Source organism: Bidens hawaiensis, unplaced genomic scaffold (genome assembly GCF_021521415.1).
Source record: "Bidens hawaiensis isolate Kalapana, Puna unplaced genomic scaffold, B.hawaiensis_p1.1 tig00003004_1, whole genome shotgun sequence".
NCBI lineage: Eukaryota > Viridiplantae > Streptophyta > Magnoliopsida > Asterales > Asteraceae > Bidens > Bidens hawaiensis.
Window position 1 is genome coordinate 2,794,486 of NW_027491161.1, and position 20,094 is coordinate 2,814,579.

The 20,094-nt window shown below is 44.4% G+C and overlaps 1 protein-coding gene and 1 pseudogene across 1 annotated transcript; one reads left to right on the forward strand and one right to left on the reverse strand.

The window, feature by feature from the left end:
- LOC143621998 (serpin-ZX-like) overlaps window positions 1–20,094 on the forward strand; it is a 95,649-nt pseudogene that overhangs the window by 62,946 nt on the left and 12,609 nt on the right.
- On the reverse strand, window positions 1,751–19,494 carry LOC143621945 (serpin-ZXA-like). The gene is made up of 4 exons (XM_077093216.1): window positions 19,431–19,494; window positions 19,258–19,274; window positions 19,110–19,148; window positions 1,751–2,547 (listed from the first exon to the last, which is right to left on the reverse strand). Exons 1-4 carry the CDS (start codon window positions 19,492–19,494, stop codon window positions 1,804–1,806), a joined length of 864 nt encoding a protein of 287 aa, XP_076949331.1. The 3' UTR covers window positions 1,751–1,803.

The window sequence follows — 20,094 nt, forward strand, 5'->3', positions numbered from 1 at the left end:
ACAATTAGAGTAAAACACAAACTCCTATTTATCTATTAAATAAAATTCCATCTCTATCTAATAAATAAAATAGATAATTATCTCTAATTATAATAATTAATTCATTAATGAGATCGATCCATTAGCTCGAACCGGCCCCACCTTCCCGACCCATAACTCGGTTCGGGAATTAACTCCAACATAAGATTTATGGAGAATTTTCGAAACATAGAATTGGTCAAAGTCAACCATTTCGGTTAGACCATAGCTGAAACGATTAAGGGGATGGTGGGTTAAAACTTTCCATCGGTTTTTTTGTTAACTTTCCTTTCAAAATTGAAACGATTTATAAATTCCACTAAACGTGAAATTTCATTAGAATTCACTTAAATTCCAATTCTATCTCTTGCTGAACTGAACAGGTCATGTTGTTAGATTTAATTCCAATTACTTTATGTTCCTACAAATTATGTGAAACGATCGTGCCTTATACATTAGCTCTAAACGGCCAATAACCAAATGAATACAAGTCATTTGAATAAAATTTACAACTTAAATTATATATATATATTAAAAGGCAAATGTTAGTTTATTCACATCACTGTATTATTCATCATTTTGTGGCTGTTGTTAGCCTACGCTAGCTACATTTTCTAATTTAATATGTTAAAGAGGCAATGACAGTTATCTTGAGAAGATGCACTCTTCATCAATTATGCATGGTTTATTAAAACTGATTTGTCACATTTTGCTATAACAGTGAGTTGTTGCTTTAGGGTGTTAAGGTTTTAAGGTTGATGAATAATTGGGCCGGCCCTTTGTCTAAGAATCCATTGTTGACACCGATAGACTTTTAGTGACACCATCAAATCACCAATTTCATAACATATGAACAAAATCTTATCTATTACTTGGTATTAATGTAGATGCAATATTATGGCTATTGATTTTTGAAATTTGTTTCATTATTACATTTATATATTACAATTGACAGTTTTTAAGTCGCCAAGAACCTATTGATTCACTTGGCGACACTTTACTTGTGCAAGATTTCTTTCTTTTTTTTAGTTCTAGCCCGTGATGAAGCCTAATGAGAACCAACTTAGTGCCAAATTTTTTGTTTCTTTGTTTTTTTAGTTCCCGTATCGTAATTAATGAACGTGATGGAAACCAACCGAATTCACGTAGAGACACCACATTTTGTTTTAGTTCCAATATCGTAATGAAAACCGATCGAGGGCCAATTTTTTTAGTTCCGCTACTGTAATGTAGGTGACAGATGCCGACTTAATTTGAGTAGGCTCACCGCCTCAACGCCGGAGATCAACAATCGCCGGATTCTACCAACGCTTGAGTTCTACCGACCGACCGCCATCCCATTTATCAAGCTCAATTTTATAATTTTTTTTGTCTTGGTTCCGGTACAATAAAGCACGTAACCGAAACCAACTGAATTCGCGTCGACTTACCACATACGTGACGATATTGTTTTGGTTGTTTACAAAGTAATGTTTTGATAATCGATACTAACAGAATTCATCTCCCGTCGCCGTAACGCGGCGGGGTTTTTTTACTAGTTGGTCTTCATAATTTGCAATAGGCTCCAAAGCATAAGTGATTGCTTGTTTACCCCTTTAATTTGCAGTACAGAAAATTAAGATATAAAGGCAATGAACATGGTACCACTAATCAATAGCCCAATATGTAATATATTACTCCAAAAATCAATAGCAAACTCAAAAAGAGAGATGGTGTACTAGAATCAGGTTCCAACCATAAGCAAAAGCCAATAAGTTCAGAGTACTACAGATTTCAAATACCGTTTCAATGAACACTGGGGTTAATCACCTGCCCCGTAAACAAGACGACCCCACTCACATCTTCTTGAATCACAAACAAAAACGGATGGTCTGCCACAAAATCGACTTTCTTGGGCCTCTTTACCTTCTGCAGTGAACATCCTACAAACATCGTTACAGTGACCGCTGCAGCTTCAGTGCCTTTTTCATTCACTTCCACAAAAGATTTATGAAGAATTTTCGAAACATAGACTTGTTCAGAGTCTACCATTTCGGTTAGACTATAGCTGAAAGGTAATACAAGGCCTAATTCCTTCAACATATCAGAAGCTTCAAACCCGAATTCGATCTTAAATTTTGGTATCAAAAATTGCGAAAGTTGTACCTTTTTGTGTGGAATATGACGTTTAAAAAACTTAGATGTGGAACCAATTTTCTCTATTAAAGATTGCAGCCCGTCTTTTGCATCCGGGAGGAAAAAGTACATTGTGAACCGGCGCTCATCTTTACCTTGAAAGTAGGGAAGACCCAACACTTTAAAATCATTAAATTCATGCACGTATTGTTTTTCTTTGTTGGTCATGAAGGGAACTCGAACTTTGTTGCCATTGAGGAGGTGAAAGTCAGATTCTTTCGTCTTCGACTGGTCAAACTTCTGAGTCCATGCTCCCTTGAAGTACACTGCATTTGCTAAGATGAGCCTAGTGGACTCGTCGGCTGAATTAGCAGGAAGGACGTTTTTTATCTGACTGAAACTTTGGTCTGGTTGCTGATTGATCGTTCAAGCTCCATTCACGCTTTTGAAAGGGAAACTAAAAGAGATGGGTTGATGAGAGGAATTGATATTATTATAATTATAATAAAGGTTTGTGATTGAAGATGGAAGAAGCTAGAGTCGTTGATAATATATAAACTAGGAACAAGGAGACGTTTATTCGGAAAAGTATAATAATAAAAGATATCAATCTCATATAGTTGGAAAGAGGAATAATATATTCTTTTAAAAAATTCTAAATTTGAAGTTTGTGAATAAAAGAATGGACGATAATTTGCGGTTTATTAGGTAAATGGGCTTTGAATTTTTTAAATAATAATAATTAGGACTTAGACCTGCCGCGTTGTGACGGGAGTAGTTAGGTTCTGTAACGCTCAGTGTCGACAACTTTTACATTAGTATAAGGCCCAAAAAAATACACTTTTGAATTGATTCGGAAATATGGCATGTGTGTTGCGTTGGGTAGTGAAGAGCTCGGTGGCGACTTACAACTCGCGTAACGAAACTAAAAAAACTCAAGTGAATTAAATTAGTTGAGGCAACATATCTCCTTTACGGTTGCGACATATTATCGTTTCAAATAACAAAGTGTCATCATAGCCAAACATACTATTCCTGTTTGAATATGTTTCCCTTTGTTCGCTACTTTCGATTGATCATTTTACTGAACTCCTTAAGAATTAAGATGCAAACAAAAATTAATTGGTTTCCCCATAACAATTGCTTCAGATTGATCATTCTACTGAACTCCTTAAGAATTAAGGAGCAAACTAAAATTAATTGGTTTCCCCATAACAATTGCTTCATAACAGTTTCATATTACCTAAATGACACAATATGATTACTACTTTCCTCACTTCAAAATTTGACAGATCGGTTTCAAACCATCGTCATAACACAAATAAGTTACAATAAAACGAAGGCTCAGATCTCCGTTAAGGTTGCCACATATGTTGCCATTCCAAATAACGAAGCATCAACATAGCGAATTCGCGCTACTACATCCAAGCTTCCATACAATACAAACAAATGAAAATCATAGTAGTCACACCGGACCGACATCAGATGTGCTCAAATCGGTTTCAAGCCATCATCATAGCACAAATGAATTAATATAAATCAAGGGTAAAAAAACGAATCCGTTCACAACCTTGAACACCATTCAACCCATAAACACTCAAAAACCACCACTAAAATAAGAATAGTCTCATAACTTCAACCCGTAATCAGAGCATCGCATCAAAGTTATAGCCGAACCCACACAATGCAAATTCGCGGCTGCCATAGAACGACCCAAAAGTCGTCGGCAACACAGAAACCACAAACAAAGCCAAACTAAACACCACCAACAATGAACAACATCAGATGAACTATTTTAAGACATATGACTGCAATACCATCATAACCCAACGAATCTTTGAAAAATAATTAAGAACCCAGACAACTTAAAAGCTAAAATCGGGTTTTCTAAATACCTGGGTTCGGGCATGGAATCGGGTTCGGGTATGATCGGGTATTGGTAATACACGGGTCGGGTTCGGGTCCGGATATTGTCTCTAAAAACCATACCCTATGCATCGGGTTCGGGTCGGGCATAGAACCGGGTATTCTAAAACCGGGTATTTGAATACCCTATTTCCGGGTATTAAAAAACCCTATTTTTGGGGTTTTTTTTGGTTTTTTCGGGGTTTTTTTCGGGTATTGATTGGATTTTTTTTAAGGGGTTACAATTTTAGGGTATTTTCTGGTATTTTTCAGGTATTTTTCGAGTAATTTCGGGTATAGATCGGGTATTTGAAAAACCCGGTTCCGGGTATTAGAAAACCCGGTTTCGGGTATGGAACCGGTTCCAGTTTTCGGGTATTACCGGGTATAAATTGGGCTCGGTTCTGGATACGGGTTTTGGTACTGAAATGCATACCCTATCCGTACCCTACGGGTAGGGTCTGGTGTTAAAAACCCGGGTATAACAATAACCGGTTCCGGGTATTTTTTCGGGTCCGGTTCCGGGTTCGGGTTTTTTGTGCATCTCTACCTCCGGATGCACACCATTACCATTGGTATAAACTCCAGCAACCATAGGAGAAAAACTCGGTTATGTTGAGTAGCTTCAAAAGGCAAGCACACATCAAGTAGTTCCTACATGTAATGAAACTAACGCATTAGGTTGTATACTTGTCAAAACCATTTAATTTTCAATCAGTTTAAGCTTTTCTACTTTAGCTCAAAAGTAAATTAGAACTAATAATCGAACATCATATTTCAGCATACGTAATTATGTATAATATGTGCATATTGGTCTATGAAGAGGTATGTACCCGCCTCAACACCGAGCAAGGCGGGTCAACCCACAAGATAAAGACATTATGAAGGCACAAAGCCAAAACCTATGCGCATGGCGCATACAAAACATGCTCAGGCATCATATGCCCAGGCACACATATGCTCGCGCATCACATATGCGCGCGGCGCATCAGCGCGCGGCGCATATCACATGCCCGTGCATATCACATCTGCCCAGGCACACATATGCTCGCGCATCACATATGCGCGCAGCGCATCAGCGCGCGGCGCATATCACATGCTCGTGCATATCACATCTGCGCATGAAATATCTGCGCGTGAGAATAAAGAGAAGACCTCGCGCATCCTCAGGGTGGGCGCATATCATACGTGCACATAATCAACCTCGTCCTTATCCAAATCAGGATTAGGGCAACCTTGATTGTGCACATCAGACAACCTTCCAGAAGGCATCTTTTTAAGGAGTAAGAATATGCTGATGTTGACAGCTGCCAAATGAAAGGTCGACAACTCAGCATGACACATGTGTTACCACGTGATTACAACCAACGAGAAAGCGCCAGGTGTCCCAGAGGACACGTGGCGCAGTGCGATTGGAGGAGGCCAACGAGGTTGAGCCCAATCAGCGGAAACCCTAGCATTATAAATACAGCATCAACTCCACTTTGATGACATTCATACTCAATCATTGACAGTTACAGGCAGTGATATCACATTCAATCATATTGAATTACATTCACTCACAGTCAGTTACATACAAACACACAGTCTCACAATCAGAGGGTATTCAGCTATTCAGCAATACTCTTGAGATTCCCTTACACACATTATCATCTTCTCCACAATATACTGATTCTCACGCCGGAGGGTTACCCCAAAGAGGACCCCTCTGTCCCTTTCTGAGGGGTAAGTAACGGCGCTGTTCATTTTGTAGGTGGAAGAACACAGATCCAGAAGAACCATCGGTGAAATAGTATAATCACACCCGAGGAAAGTAGATCTGCTACCAGTGAGTAGATCCACGTTTCTTCATTGGCGCCATCCACTGTTACAACAAACGGCAATCAGATCTCATCAGATCTATAAAAAAAAAAAAATCAATCACCATGGTTTATGGCGTTCGTAACGTTGATCAAGCTCTGAAGGATATTGAACGTGAGGGTGTTAACGACGGACAGCAGGTTCTGAGGGTTCCGCGTGATTCTACGCGTACCACCAGTAATCGTCCCTTCGTCACAACCCCTCACGGCCAGACTGAAACTCCTCCAGACGATCTCACGTTACAAAATATGGCCGGCGCGAAACTGAAAGGACCAATGGGTCCAGAAGAAGAAACAAATGATCCGAATGAATGGCTCATAAACGAGCAGCGGCGTCTGATGGAAAAGTACAATGAAATGGTCAAGCAGAAGAAGCTAGCCGACCAAACACAAAGGCAAGCTTTTGATAAGCAGACTACAAAAAGGCCGCGCGCGCCGGAAGAAGGACATTCTGTTCACACTGCACACACTGAGTTCAGTGATGAAGAAGTGCATAGCATGAGGAAGACACGGGATACTCATGCAGGAGGCTCACAGCTCCGCGCGCCTGTGAACATGGCGCCTGGAGTCAGAGCAGATCTGGATCTGCACATGCCGTACAGCCCACCGGTCAGAGGGCAAGTGGACGTAACCACGCCCTACAGACCAGCCATCCTGGTAAAACACTCAAAGTTTACTGCGCGCATCGCGCAGGCTCCCATCCAGCACAAGACCAAGATGCCAAGTGGTTTGGGTAAATATGACGGCACGACAGATCCAGACGATTTCTTGCAAGGTTTTTACAACACGGGAAACCTAGAGAGCTGGACGATGCCAACATGGTGTCATATGTTTGCTCGCTGCCTAACGGGCGCGACGCGAGTATGGTTCGAGAGCTTGCCGACTGGGCAAATTGATGGGTTCGAGGAACTATTAGAAAAGTTCCAAGCCCACTTCGTACAGCAGCGCAGGCACACGCGCGATCCTGATGACATCATGCACTGCGTACGCAGGAATGATGAGACGATTGAAGATTACATCACTCGGTTCAATCAGGAGTCTTTGGCAATCGGAGGTATAACCGAGCAACTCCTGTGCGTGGCCTTTATACAAGGCGCGCGCAGTGATCAATTACGACGAGCTCTCGTAAGCAAAGATGGCATGCCCACCACGTGGGCCAAGTTAATGGAGGCATCGCGAGTTTTCGCGAGAAATGAGAAACAGATTGCCCAAGATAGGGCAAGAGAAAGAGCGCATCAGGCTGAATCACCGCGCAGCAAAGAGAAGAGGGCCAAACAGAACTCTGTATGGTCCAGGTTGCAGCCAACAAGTTTTTCTTCCGCAGAAAAGCAAGCGCAACCAAGCTCACCCCAGCCCCAAAAAGATGTTCGTAATCGCGGGGAGGGTGACAAGAGGGAGGGCGGCAGAGACCCAAGCACACCTCTGCCAAGAATATGGACTCCCCTCACTAAAACACCTTCACAGGTGTTAAGTACTGAGAATGTCCAATTCAAGCCCCCCAAGCAACTACACTACAAGGGACCGCAAAACAGTGGCAAATATTGTGAATTTCACAGGTCCCCGGGCCACAACACCGACGCATGCCATCATTTAAAGGATGCGATCGAGAAGGATGTAAAGTCAGGCAGGCTGGCTCACTTGGTGAAAAACCAAAGAATAGAAGATGAACAACCGGAAGGAGCCTCTGCCAGCAAGAAATACAAAAGAATCTGTGTGGCTGATGGGGGACGACAAGGGCAGACGTCAAAAAAGAGAAGCGCGCAAATCCACGGGGATTGGCGCGAGCAGCAAGTCATCTTCCCAAGAATCAGGGGAGGCCCTTCAATAAGCAGTCCTCTCGTCATCACCACACACATTGCTCATTACGAAGTGTCAAAAGTCCTGGTGGACACTGGAAGCGAATCTGACATTATGTATGAGCAATGTTTCAGAAAGTTAGACCCGGCAGACCAAGCGCGGCTCGAAATTGTGAACGCACCAATCTGTGGTGTTTCAAATGAAATCATCCATCCCCTAGGCCAGATTCAGTTTGAATTAACTATGGGGGATGATGAGCACAAGCGAGCCGAAGTTGTCAACTTCTTGGTCTTGCCCACCACGTCATGCCACAATATGATCCTGGGTAGGGGAACGATTGCCCAATTTAATGCTGTACCGTCGCCAGCGCACGGCGCATTGGGGTTCCCTACACCAACAGGCGTAACATTTGTTTACCGCGATCATTTGTGCGCAGTGACAAGTACGCCGCGGGAAGGGAGAATGAAACTTCCAATGGCAGACAATGCGCCAGAGAAGTGGATTTTAAACCCAAAATTCCCAGAGCAAACGGTCACAATTGGCGCTACCATTTCAGACGAAACGAGATTGAGAATGAAAAGGTTGCTCACAAAATACACGTCGGTTTTCGCGTGGCAACACTCCGATATGACGGGGGTCCCGCGAGACTTGGCGCAACATTCTCTTAACACGTTCAAGTCGGTGGAGCCAATTGCTCAGAAAAAGAGAATCATGGGGGATGAAAAGGCGAAGGCCATGAATGAGCAAGTTGAGGACCTGTTGCGCGCAAACATCATCCGCCCGATCCGATACCAGACGTGGGTAGCCAATCCTGTGATGGTAAAGAAAAGCAACGGGTCATGGAGGATGTGTATTGACTTCAAGGACCTAAACAAAGCATGTCCGAAAGACTGTTACCCCCTACCAAACATCGACGCAAAGGTGGACTCCGTGGCGCCATTCAACCTCAAATGTTTCCTGGATGCCTACAAAGGCTATCACCAGATTCAAATGGCACCACAAGACGAAGACAAGACGGCCTTCAGGACCGACAAGGGTGTTTTTTGTTACACAAAAATGCCCTTTGGTCTAAAGAATGCGGGCGCCACCTATCAGAGACTTATGGATTCGGTTTTCAGTGAACAAATCGGAAGAAATCTAGAAGTCTACGTTGATGATTTGGTGATCAAGAGCAGGGAGGAGAGACAAATGCTCAAAGACATCGAGGAAACTCTTCAGCGCCTAACGGAAGTTAACATGAAGCTCAACCCGAGCAAATGTACTTTCGGCGCGGAAGAGGGGAAATTTCTTGGTGTAATGGTCACTAAGGATGGTTTCAAGGTGAACCCTGAAAATGTGGAAGCCATCCTTGACATGCCTTCACCATCCACCATGAAAGAGGTTCAGAAGCTGAATGGTAGACTGGTGTCAATCAACAGGTTCCTAGCGAACCACGCCAGCAAATCTACTCCATTCGTTAACACTTTGAGGAACTGCTTGAAGAAGAGCCAATTCAAGTGGACGCCTGAGGCTGAGCAAGCTTTCACTGAGATAAAAGAATGTCTCATAAAGCTGCCCGCGCTCACAGCTCCACTTCCTGGCGAAACCCTTACATTGTACTTGTCAGCTGGAGATCGCGCCATCGGCGCAGTATTATTGGTGGATCGCAAGGGGATCCAAACGCCAATATACTATGTGAGTCGGGTGCTCACAGACCCTGAGACGCGCTATTCCATCATGGAAAAGTTAGTTTTGTCACTAACACACGCGTCGCGCAAGCTCCATAGATACTTCAATGGTCATCCTATTGAAGTTCTGACTGGTTACAACATCCAGCAAGTCTTGCGACGCCCTGCGCTATCCGGAAGGCTGACAAAGTGGGCGCTGGAATTAGGTGAACACACGATCACCTATAAGCCCCGTCCAGCAATAAAGGGTCAAGTTTTAGCGGATTTCATCACGGAAATCCCAGAGGGAAAGATTGAAGAAGCTCAGCGCGAGGTAGACCCTCCGCGAGCAAATGATGAAGAAGATGTTTGGAGGCTATTCACTGATGGAGCCTCCAACAGCGAAGGGTCCGGCGCAGGCCTCAAACTGGTGGACCCTGATAATCATGAATATACTTATGCCATTAGGTTGGACTTCAAGAGTACCAACAATGAGGCTAAGTATGAAGCCCTGCTGGCTGGTCTGCGCATTGCGCGCAAGTTTGGAGTTAAAAGGCTAGAGGCCCATGTTGATTCTTACTTGGTAGCTGCTCAGGTCAACGGCCTATATGAGGCCAAGGAGAACACAATGCCTCTATATCTAGAGCAGGCAAAAAAGCTCGTTGAGCAGTTTGACTTCTTCAGAATCATACACATCTCGCGCAGCGAAAACAAGTCCGCTGACGCGTTGAGTAAAATGGCATCAACTAATTTTGATCACTTTGGCAAAGATGTCAGGGTGGAAGTAATGAGCCACCCGTCAGTGCAAACGCAATCGGTCCTTGTAATTCATACAACCCCTTCATCCTGGATAACTCCAATAATGGAATTCATGAAGGAGGGGAAGTTACCGGACGATCGCGCGCAGGCGAGGAAGATAAGACACAAGGCGCAGAACTATGAACTACTTGAGGGTACATTATATCGACGCTCTTATCTTGGACCGCTCATGAAATGCCTGGATGCTGAAGACGCAAGCTATGTGATTAGGGAGATTCACGAAGGAATCTGCAGAATACACGCTGGCCCGCGCATGGTGGTTGCCAAGGCAATGAGCGCAGGCTACTATTGGCCAGGCATGTACTTGGATGCGCTAAAAGAAATCCAAAAATGCAAGGCATGTCAGAGCCACGCGCCAAACACCATGCGGCCAAAGAACAATTTGATTCCAGTGACCTCCGCATGGCTTTTCCACAAATGGGCCATTGATATTGTGGGGCCCTTGCCGCAAGCGCAAGGGCGAGTGAAATTTTTGGTAGTGGCAGTAGACTATTTCACAAAATGGGTTGAAGCCAAGCCACTAGCAAAAATCACAGCTGAGGCGATGAAGCAATTTATCTGGAGCCACATCATTTGCCGTTTTGGCCTTCCTATGGAAATTGTGAGCGACAATGGCAAACAATTCACTGACAGGAAGATATCCAGCTGGCTCAAAGAATTGCACATCAACCAAATCTTCACTTCGGTCTACCACCCACAGGGGAATGGCCAAGTGGAGCGCGCGAATCAAAGTTTGTTAAATGGGCTGAAGAAAAGGTTGGAGGGAGAATCCCATTCTTGGGTCGAAGAGTTACCTAATGTCCTGTGGGCGCACAGGACATTAAGCAAAACTAGAAATGGCGAATCCCCGTTCAGCCTAACCTATGGGACAGAGGCTATGATCCCAGCAGAAATTGGATGCCCATCCCATAGGGTACTCATGATGAGCAAGACTGATAACGAGCGCGAAAGAAGATTGGACCTCAACTTGCTTGAAGGGCGCAGAGAAGCGGCTATCATCAATGAAGCCAAATACAAGAAAAAGCTGGAAAAATATTATAATCAGCGCGTTAAAGAATGCCACTTCAAGAAAAATGATTTTGTCCTTCGAAACAACGAAGCTAGCCGCGCGATACCCCCAGGAAAAATGTCCCCCAATTGGGAGGGACCTTATCAAATTTCAGAAGATTTGGGGAAAGGCGCGTACACTTTAAAAGATTTGAATGGAAAAAAGATACCGCGCGCGTGGAACGCGGCACAGCTTAGAAAATGCTTCATGTAAAAGTTCAAATATGTAATCAAGGCTTTTAAGCCATCATGAATGATGATTCGCGCTATCTTTCAATATTTGTTCTATTACTTTGCATACATGTTTCACACTTCCTTTATTAATTTGGAGCAATATGACAACACTATATTGACTTCAAAACAACATAAAACGAAGTAAAACATACATGCGAGAGCCTTAGCTCAAACGCGTTAACGAGTCTTAACTCTAAAACGTCAGGGCCTTAGCCCAAACCTACGAGCCTTAGCTCAAACACGTTAATGAGTCTTAACTCTAAAACGTCAGGGCCTTAGCCCAAAACAAAGAGCCTTAGCTCAAAACACTCACAAACATCCATCTTACATCCCGCGCAGCCTGATCATAAAAATCCTTAAACACAACTAAGGCAAAGTACATGCCATATCATAGTTGTTAAGGTCTCAGGTCGAGGTCGCGCTCGGAATCATAGTGGGTATCTGAGTAACACATGATGACATGTAATGGCTAAAACTCATACTTCCATATAAAAACCGCGCGACAACGACGCGCGAAAAAGGAATTGTGAAAAGTTATCGCGCATGTCAGCATAAACAAGATACTGCGAAACCACTTACAAAATAGGACTATGGTTAAGTGAATAATTTCCTTACAACCTTGTTCTTATTTTAACGTGCAAGCATATCTTATATCTATACAAGCAAACATGAAGAGATGAATGGAAATGCGCAAGATGTAAAAAAGAGAAAACAAGTTTCATTCCATAGCATTGAAATTTACAAGTATGATGAGTTACAAATTACAAGTATAAAAAAAAATTATAAAATTTGATGAAGGGCTTCTCAAGTCTCCACGTCGACGTCAGCCACTTCATCACCCTCATCATCTCCCGCAGCATCTGGCGCGGCCTGCTCCTCATCTCCGAACCGACCATAGTCAAGTTCTTCCTCCTCATTGGAGTCTTCTATCACGACGGTGTCAGGAGCAGATTCTTTCGCAGCGCCAGAGCCGCTGGCAGGGGCAACATCCCCCGCGCCACCATCATCGCTACCAGCCCTCTCGCATTCATCGAGCAACTTCTTTAGCGCGCCGAGGTCGGGCTGGTCAGCAAGCGCAGCTATCTGCAAAATCAATAGAAAAGTATTGAGTACAAAACACTTGGAAAATTAATCAAGTAAAACTCATTAAGGTCAAGGTACCTGCATAAGGATGGGGATGGGAGTATTCATGTACTTCTCCCCCACCGCGGCCATGTCCGCGCAGGCCGCGTCGCTCTTGTAAGGGTACTCGGATGGGTTCTTCTTCAACATGCCATATTCATACCCATCCGTAAACCCTTCAGCGCGACCCACCAAGCGCGCGGCAGCATTGCAGTCCATCACAAGGGCCTGAAACTCGGCGGAATATTTCATCGCCAAAGCGCAACGAGTCATGCCCTGTGACACCAGCCATTGGCGATCCTGCGCGAGGCCAGCAACAGACGTCTTGAGGGCAGGAACCTGGGAGTTTAATAACTCAACAGTTTCCTTGGTCTTTTTTAGCTCCTCCTTATCAGAAGCTGCTGCCGCCAACATTTTTTCTTTCTCCGCCTGCGCAGCACCAAGTGCTTCCTGGCTGGACGCTGCCGTCGCCAAGGCCTCATCTCTATCGGCCTGCGCGGCCGCCAACTCCCTCTTCAGGCGCGCAACCTCGCTCTCCAGTGATGATTTCTCAGTGATACTCTGGACGATAGCTTGGTCACGCGCCTCAGCCTGCTGTTCCAAGACACGCACTCTACGCGCGTACTTGGCAACTTCGGCCTCCGCCACCTGCTGCTTCTCCCGCGCAGCTTGGAGCTCATGCCCGCGCTTAATATAGGCGGTGTTGGCACTTGCTCGGTTTTTGCTGAGCTCCGCCTGGAGTTTCTCAGCTCGTGCGCGAGCATCAGAAAGGTTCCAGGCGGCCACCTTAGCCTCTCGCTGGGCTTCCACAAGAGCATCGCGTACTTTAATATAATCACGACGAAGCTCCTGGGAGGCAGCAAAGAAAGCCGACCCAGCGAAAATATGGTCATTCAGCAAGTCCGCGCGGGTGCGCTCCTCCTGATACCTCCTTTCAGTAGGAGGCACGGCATGAGCCCAGAAGTCCTCGCATACGCCCATGGATTGGAAGGAACTGTCTTCATTAATATTCCATCTAGGGCGGTAAACGTGGTCACCTTCCTGCAAAACACAAGAAATGTTCTAAGTCATAAAACATACTTATATGGAGGTACGCGCGGCGGAGCAACAAATTAAAACATACCTGCGGGGATGAAGCAGAAAAGTCAGCGCCAGCCCCACCAGAAGTCTGCGCTGCGAACTCTTGTGGCATCGCAGGGCTGGCGCGGTCTCCCAAGGAGTCTTCAGCTTGAGCCCCCTCATCCTCCTCATCTTCTTCAATAGGCCTCTTCTCCTGCGACCTGGAGGGCTCCAAACCAGTCTCGCGGGGAGGGCTGCGTGTAGGAGGAGGCGAGGGAGGTCTCGACGCCGCCAGTTCGGCGCGCAATACGGTTTCCTGCTCCTTGGTAATCCCAATAAGGGGAGACTCAGCACTAGCAGGAGCAGGAACAGAACCAGCGGCGCCGGCAACGGCGCCAGGAGTGTCACCAGCAACTTGTGCGCCAGCTACAACTCCTATGAACAAATCAACAAGGAAAAATGGTTTATGACTGAATCCAAAAGAAAAATTCAGAAGACAAGTGTGCAAAACATACCTTGGCGCAATTCTGTTCGCGCGGCGAACATCGCCATAAAGTTCATTCTACCCTTTTCAGAGGGTAGAACAGGGGACTCCGAAGCAGCCCCCGGCGCAGCCTTAGCACCTTGTGGCGCCTGCGGCTGATCTGCTACCGTCGCCGGTTCTGCAAACATTCAAAGGAGCAAAGGTTTAATAACAATTCAACCAGATGAAGACAAGCAAAGTATACCTGTTGCGGGCGCGGCACTGCTTCTCTCTTCAGCCGCGCGAACGGAGGAGGTGACGCCACCATACCTCAAGTGGACAGGAGGTCTGCCCACTCTCACAGGCAGGGAAGCTAAAGAAACCTTGGTGGTAAACACCTGGGTTTCCTTAGGTCCCTTCGTTTGAGCATGGGGATGAGCGACAGGGGTGTCATCTTTCTTTTGTTTCTTACTGGCCCCTGCGCCAGATTTCCCCTTAGCTTTGCGTTTTAGTAGGGGCGCCTCCTCTTCCTCCTCCTCCTCTTCCGCGAGCTCCAGCTCGTAGTTTTCAAGCGCATCTGCAAAAACAAGCAACAGAACTGTTAATAAACTTGGGTATTCTAAAGGAATGAGCATAAGTGCGAAGGCTTAACAGGCGCGTCACTGTCAAAGTCAAAATCCAGATCCACTGGGATGAACATGTCATCGAAGCGATCTGGGAAACCAACCTCCCCAGCGTCAAGCGCGACGGAGCCACCCTCCACTTGATTGTCATAAGCGGCAAGGATATAATCCTTGGTGACTGCGCAAAAACAAGTCAAGTGATATCAGCAAAAGAATTATGTTCGCGCAGAAAAACAAATAAAGCAATGAAATAAACTTACACAACCCGTCGACTTGGATAACGGGCTCAAGCGCGCGGTCGGCCCACAGTCTACTCATGCCGACACCCACCAGCGCCTCCTCGCGAATTTTCTTCGCGGGGGATGGTTCGGCGGTCAGTTTCTTAACCCAGGCGCCAGTTGGGTTCTTGAGGACACCCTCATCCGCAGGCGCAGAAGAGATAGAGCGCATGGTCATACGGATGGGGATCACACCAGCCCTTATGTAAAAGAACCTCTCAGACCAGTCATGAAGGCTCTTGAATGAAACAGTGGAGCACTTCACCTTCTGACTGCGAGGAATAAAAGAGAACCAATTGTCTTGGATCTTGGGCTTGTAAAAATACTGAAAGCGCCGAGGAGTGGGCTCCTCGCGCTGGGATTTGCACATGAACTCAAAGTGAGTCACGCGCACGAGTCCAAACGGATGGACTTGGGATATATGAATCCCATAGAACTTCAGCAGTGCACCCACAAACCTTGTTATCGGGAGACGAAGGTTGCAGTGGGTGAAAAAGTGGCTATATAGGGATATATAGCCGGCAGGCGGATCCGCCGCCGTTTGCCCGGCCCCAGGCAACATGCAGCCAAACAGGGGGAGAAAGCCCTGAGAGGCGATGAGGCTGTCGATATCGGCCTGCTTCAATTTGCAGGGGATTTCATTCCACCTTTTGGTGGCCTTGGTCCTCCCTACTTCCTCCGATGTGGTCTCAACAACCCTCTTCCCCTTCCCCTTTTGCTTCAATGTCGACATCACCACAGATTTCACACGGCGTCTTCGAGAGGCAATAGAGGTGATTGAGGGGCTAGACGAGTCTGAACTATCAGACATACAACTGCAGCAGCAAATAATAGAAGTTTTGAAACGATGAAAACACTCAATTCGGAATATGAAAGACAGAAACTCGAAAATTAGCAACAATGAAGATGAAGATAAAAAATTTCCTAAGGGCCTGCTTTTATAGGCCCAGTGGAGAGAAAAGTGGTAACTGATGGGATTTCACGCGCCCCCACTCGCAGGTGTAAGCCAACGAGGGCGCGGCACGTGTCCCTAACACTGTTGAGGGGACATAAAAACGTAACGGACCTGCCACGGAGCAGAGACGCGCCCCCACTCGCAGGTACAAACCAATGAGAACGCGACACGTGTTCCAGACAGCTGTGTGAGGGGACATGAAAGGCAACTGTAGCACCTCGAGCACACGAAACGTCTGACACGTTTACGGCGCACGTCACCACCAACCAACCACGTGCTTGGACCCTTCGTTTCAACCAAATGGATAGAACTTCGCGCAACGATGGAAACAACCAAGAAAACGACAAAACCCCTTTTAAAAGACCAAATCAGTAAGTCTAATATCTATCTTACCGCGCTAGCGCGAGATAAGACACACATTAGACTGGGGGGGCTTGAAGAGGTATGTACCCGCCTCAACACCGAGCAAGGCGGGTCAACCCACAAGATAAAGACATTATGAAGGCACAAAGCCAAAACCTATGCGCATGGCGCATACAAAACATGCTCAGGCATCATATGCCCAGGCACACATATGCTCGCGCATCACATATGCGCGCGGCGCATCAGCGCGCGGCGCATATCACATGCCCGTGCATATCACATCTGCCCAGGCACACATATGCTCGCGCATCACATATGCGCGCAGCGCATCAGCGCGCGGCGCATATCACATGCTCGTGCATATCACATCTGCGCATGAAATATCTGCGCGTGAGAATAAAGAGAAGACCTCGCGCATCCTCAGGGTGGGCGCATATCATACGTGCACATAATCAACCTCGTCCTTATCCAAATCAGGATTAGGGCAACCTTGATTGTGCACATCAGACAACCTTCCAGAAGGCATCTTTTTAAGGAGTAAGAATATGCTGATGTTGACAGCTGCCAAATGAAAGGTCGACAACTCAGCATGACACATGTGTTACCACGTGATTACAACCAACGAGAAAGCGCCAGGTGTCCCAGAGGACACGTGGCGCAGTGCGATTGGAGGAGGCCAACGAGGTTGAGCCCAATCAGCGGAAACCCTAGCATTATAAATACAGCATCAACTCCACTTTGATGACATTCATACTCGATCATTGACAGTTACAGGCAGTGATATCACATTCAATCAATTGAATTACATTCACTCACAGTCAGTTACATACAAACACACAGTCTCACAATCAGAGGGTATTCAGCTATTCAGCAATACTCTTGAGATTCCCTTACACACATTATCATCTTCTCCACAATATACTGATTCTCACGCCGGAGGGTTACCCCAAAGAGGACCCCTCTGTCCCTTTCTGAGGGGTAAGTAACGGCGCTGTTCATTTTGTAGGTGGAAGAACACAGATCCAGAAGAACCATCGGTGAAATAGTATAATCACACCCGAGGAAAGTAGATCTGCTACCAGTGAGTAGATCCACGTTTCTTCAGTCTAGCATCTGTATTAGTCTTAAAATCTAACATATTCAAACTTTTGAAAACTTTGAAATCTATCACTCCTAATATCTAACATAATGAAAGTTTTGAAACTTTTGTGGCTTTTATGGCTTTCAAGATGAAACTTACTACCAAAATAAATAAATTAATCTTTTGGAATTACTTTCCCTGGGTGTAAAGTAAGCATACTTCAATAATATGCCTATACCAAATATAAATAGATAAATTTTAACATCTAATAATTAGTAAAGTCGAGGAGGTTTCATGTTTGCCCTTTAGCTAATCAAGACTCTTGTTCATATTTGGCATGCAAATATTTTATTTGCATATGCAATTCATTTGTTTTGTCAACATTGGTTTTTAACCTGAACCGGTTTTAACTAAAACGGTTTTGACTAATGGTTTTTGATTCGGTTTATAACCTGAACCACTTTGGGCGTGTTAACCGATTTGTATACATCTATATATCAACTATGGTAACCCAAAAGACTTTTTAACACAAAACTTACAACTCATTCATTAACCGACTTGCATGCCTCTACCATTCATAACAAAACTAACAATCAACTCAAAGACAGCAAAGAGAAAAGAAAGTGACCTTAACATTCGAAGGTGCTACCATTGCCACCTACTGCTTTCCTCAACTCCCGTTACCTTATTAGCCAAATAATGCACTAAAGTGCATTATAGCTCAAGAATTAGTTGACCCATTTGACGCATTAGAAAGATATGTAATAAACATTGACTGACCAATTTTAAATTAAAACACTTCAGTTTTATACCTCGAAAATGGAGTCACGTAAATTACTAAAACATACCTCGTGTATCAATCCATCACACAGAACGGCTTGATTTCAATCGAATAAAAGTTTGCCAGTTTGTCTTCAATTTTTAGGTAAAAAATTGAAAGATTTTTGTTTGCCCATTGTATTTCCACGCACTTCACAAATAAGTAAAAATGGCATATTTTTAACAATGAGTGATTATAAAAATCAACAGCAACAATTTTGTTACTTACAGATTTTCAATTTGATAACAATTTGTTGCACAATCTATGGAGTTAAATGTTTGTGTGCGTCCATCTCATGTAAGTCTTTTGAATCTCATACACCTGCAAAATAAGTGAAAATAATTAATTATTATATATTTTAATTTAATTTTGAAAGTTGTAGACACACTAAATACACTATTCATTTCAGTGTGCATCTTTTGGTTGTACTTTGTGCTTCACTTGATGTTCTTTGTGTTATGTGTTTATATGCTTACACGTGTTGTTGTTGCGCCAGGTTTTCTGTCCCATTTTCTTCTTTACTTCAGACATTGTGAGAGAGAAACCAGATCTCTATCTTTTTGTTTTTCTTGCCCTGAGGTTTATGATCATCTTTCATAGGTTTTCGTTGCTCTCGATTTTAGGTACGTTATCTTTGGTCTTTGTTGTCGATTTTAGGGGCTATGCTCATCGATGGTTGTTTGGTTGACTTCATGTTCTAAGTTATGCAGGTTAGGTTCCCATCCTTCAATTATATTTACAACCTGGCTTCTAATCGTCATTGTACAAATCCCTAATTTAAATTTTTAGGAATTTCCTTAGTGCTGAAGGACGAAGCAGAAGACCTTTGAACATAATACTCGAAGGTCTAATTTATTCTTATAATTAACAACCACATATACAATAAAATAACCAAGAAAATTTACATGCTTGTAAACAACATCATCGAATCGCTTTGTAGCTTCCTACATCATACAAAATTAAGAAAGCATAGAATATTAATCAAACCTTACTAAAAATTAAAACATAAAGTGAACTAAAATAATAGGAAATCGCCAACGATAAGGGTCATACATGATATGAAGATATAGCTGCGTTCAAACAAACAATATTAATTTATTTGTATCCATAGGATCAATTATTCCAAATTGAGGCTCAAAACTGTTTTGTCGCCAGAGAAAGAGGATTGCACCATCATGGCTGCAGCAGAGGTTGCGAATGGAGACATAAATATGTCACACACTCACCGTCCTCCAACACTGCCACGCCACTCGGCAAAGCAAGCCAATCTTTTATGTAGCTTGCATTCATTATCATAAATATACATGTGTAGCCCACCTCAAATTTTATTATTTAGATTTCTTTAACACGTACGTCCTCCCCACCTCTTCTATTAGTCTCAGTGGTCATAGTAGCATTAGCATTGACATTTGTCAGCCTTTGGTCATGGTAGAATTGAAACCTATCAGAAATGATAGCCATCAGAATTGTGAATGCGAATGATGGTGTATTCAACAACCCACAAAGAAAGAATGATACACGGCGGTTGAAACCACCACCACCACAGTTGAACCACAGCAAATAGACCCACCAGACAGGTAGGTACACAGCGGTGGTGAGACACCACCACTGCCACATAAGCCCACCGTCTAAGGAAGCCGGTAACAGCAAATAACACCACACTGGGCCACCACACGGCGGTGGTGAGAAACCATAAAAGAGTCTACAATCAATGGTGACCAAGTAATCCACGTCGCTGCGATGATGAGTGGAAAACAAAGAGACAAAAATCCAAATCCATTCCTTACCAGACCACCGCCACCAACACACCACCGCCACCTGGGGTTTCGAAATCAAACCCGGCAACAGTAGGCGGCGACAACGATGGTCAATGAAATAAACAAAAAGGTG

Coding starts and splice junctions, on each gene's coding strand:
- LOC143621945 (XM_077093216.1), bottom strand. CDS start 19,494: ATGAATGCAAGCTACATAAAAGATTGGCTTGCTTTGCCGAGTGGCGTG. Junction 2,548..19,109: donor ATGATGTTGTTTACAAGCAT/GTAAATTTTCTT, acceptor ACGATCAATCAG/CAACCAGACCAAAGTTTCAG.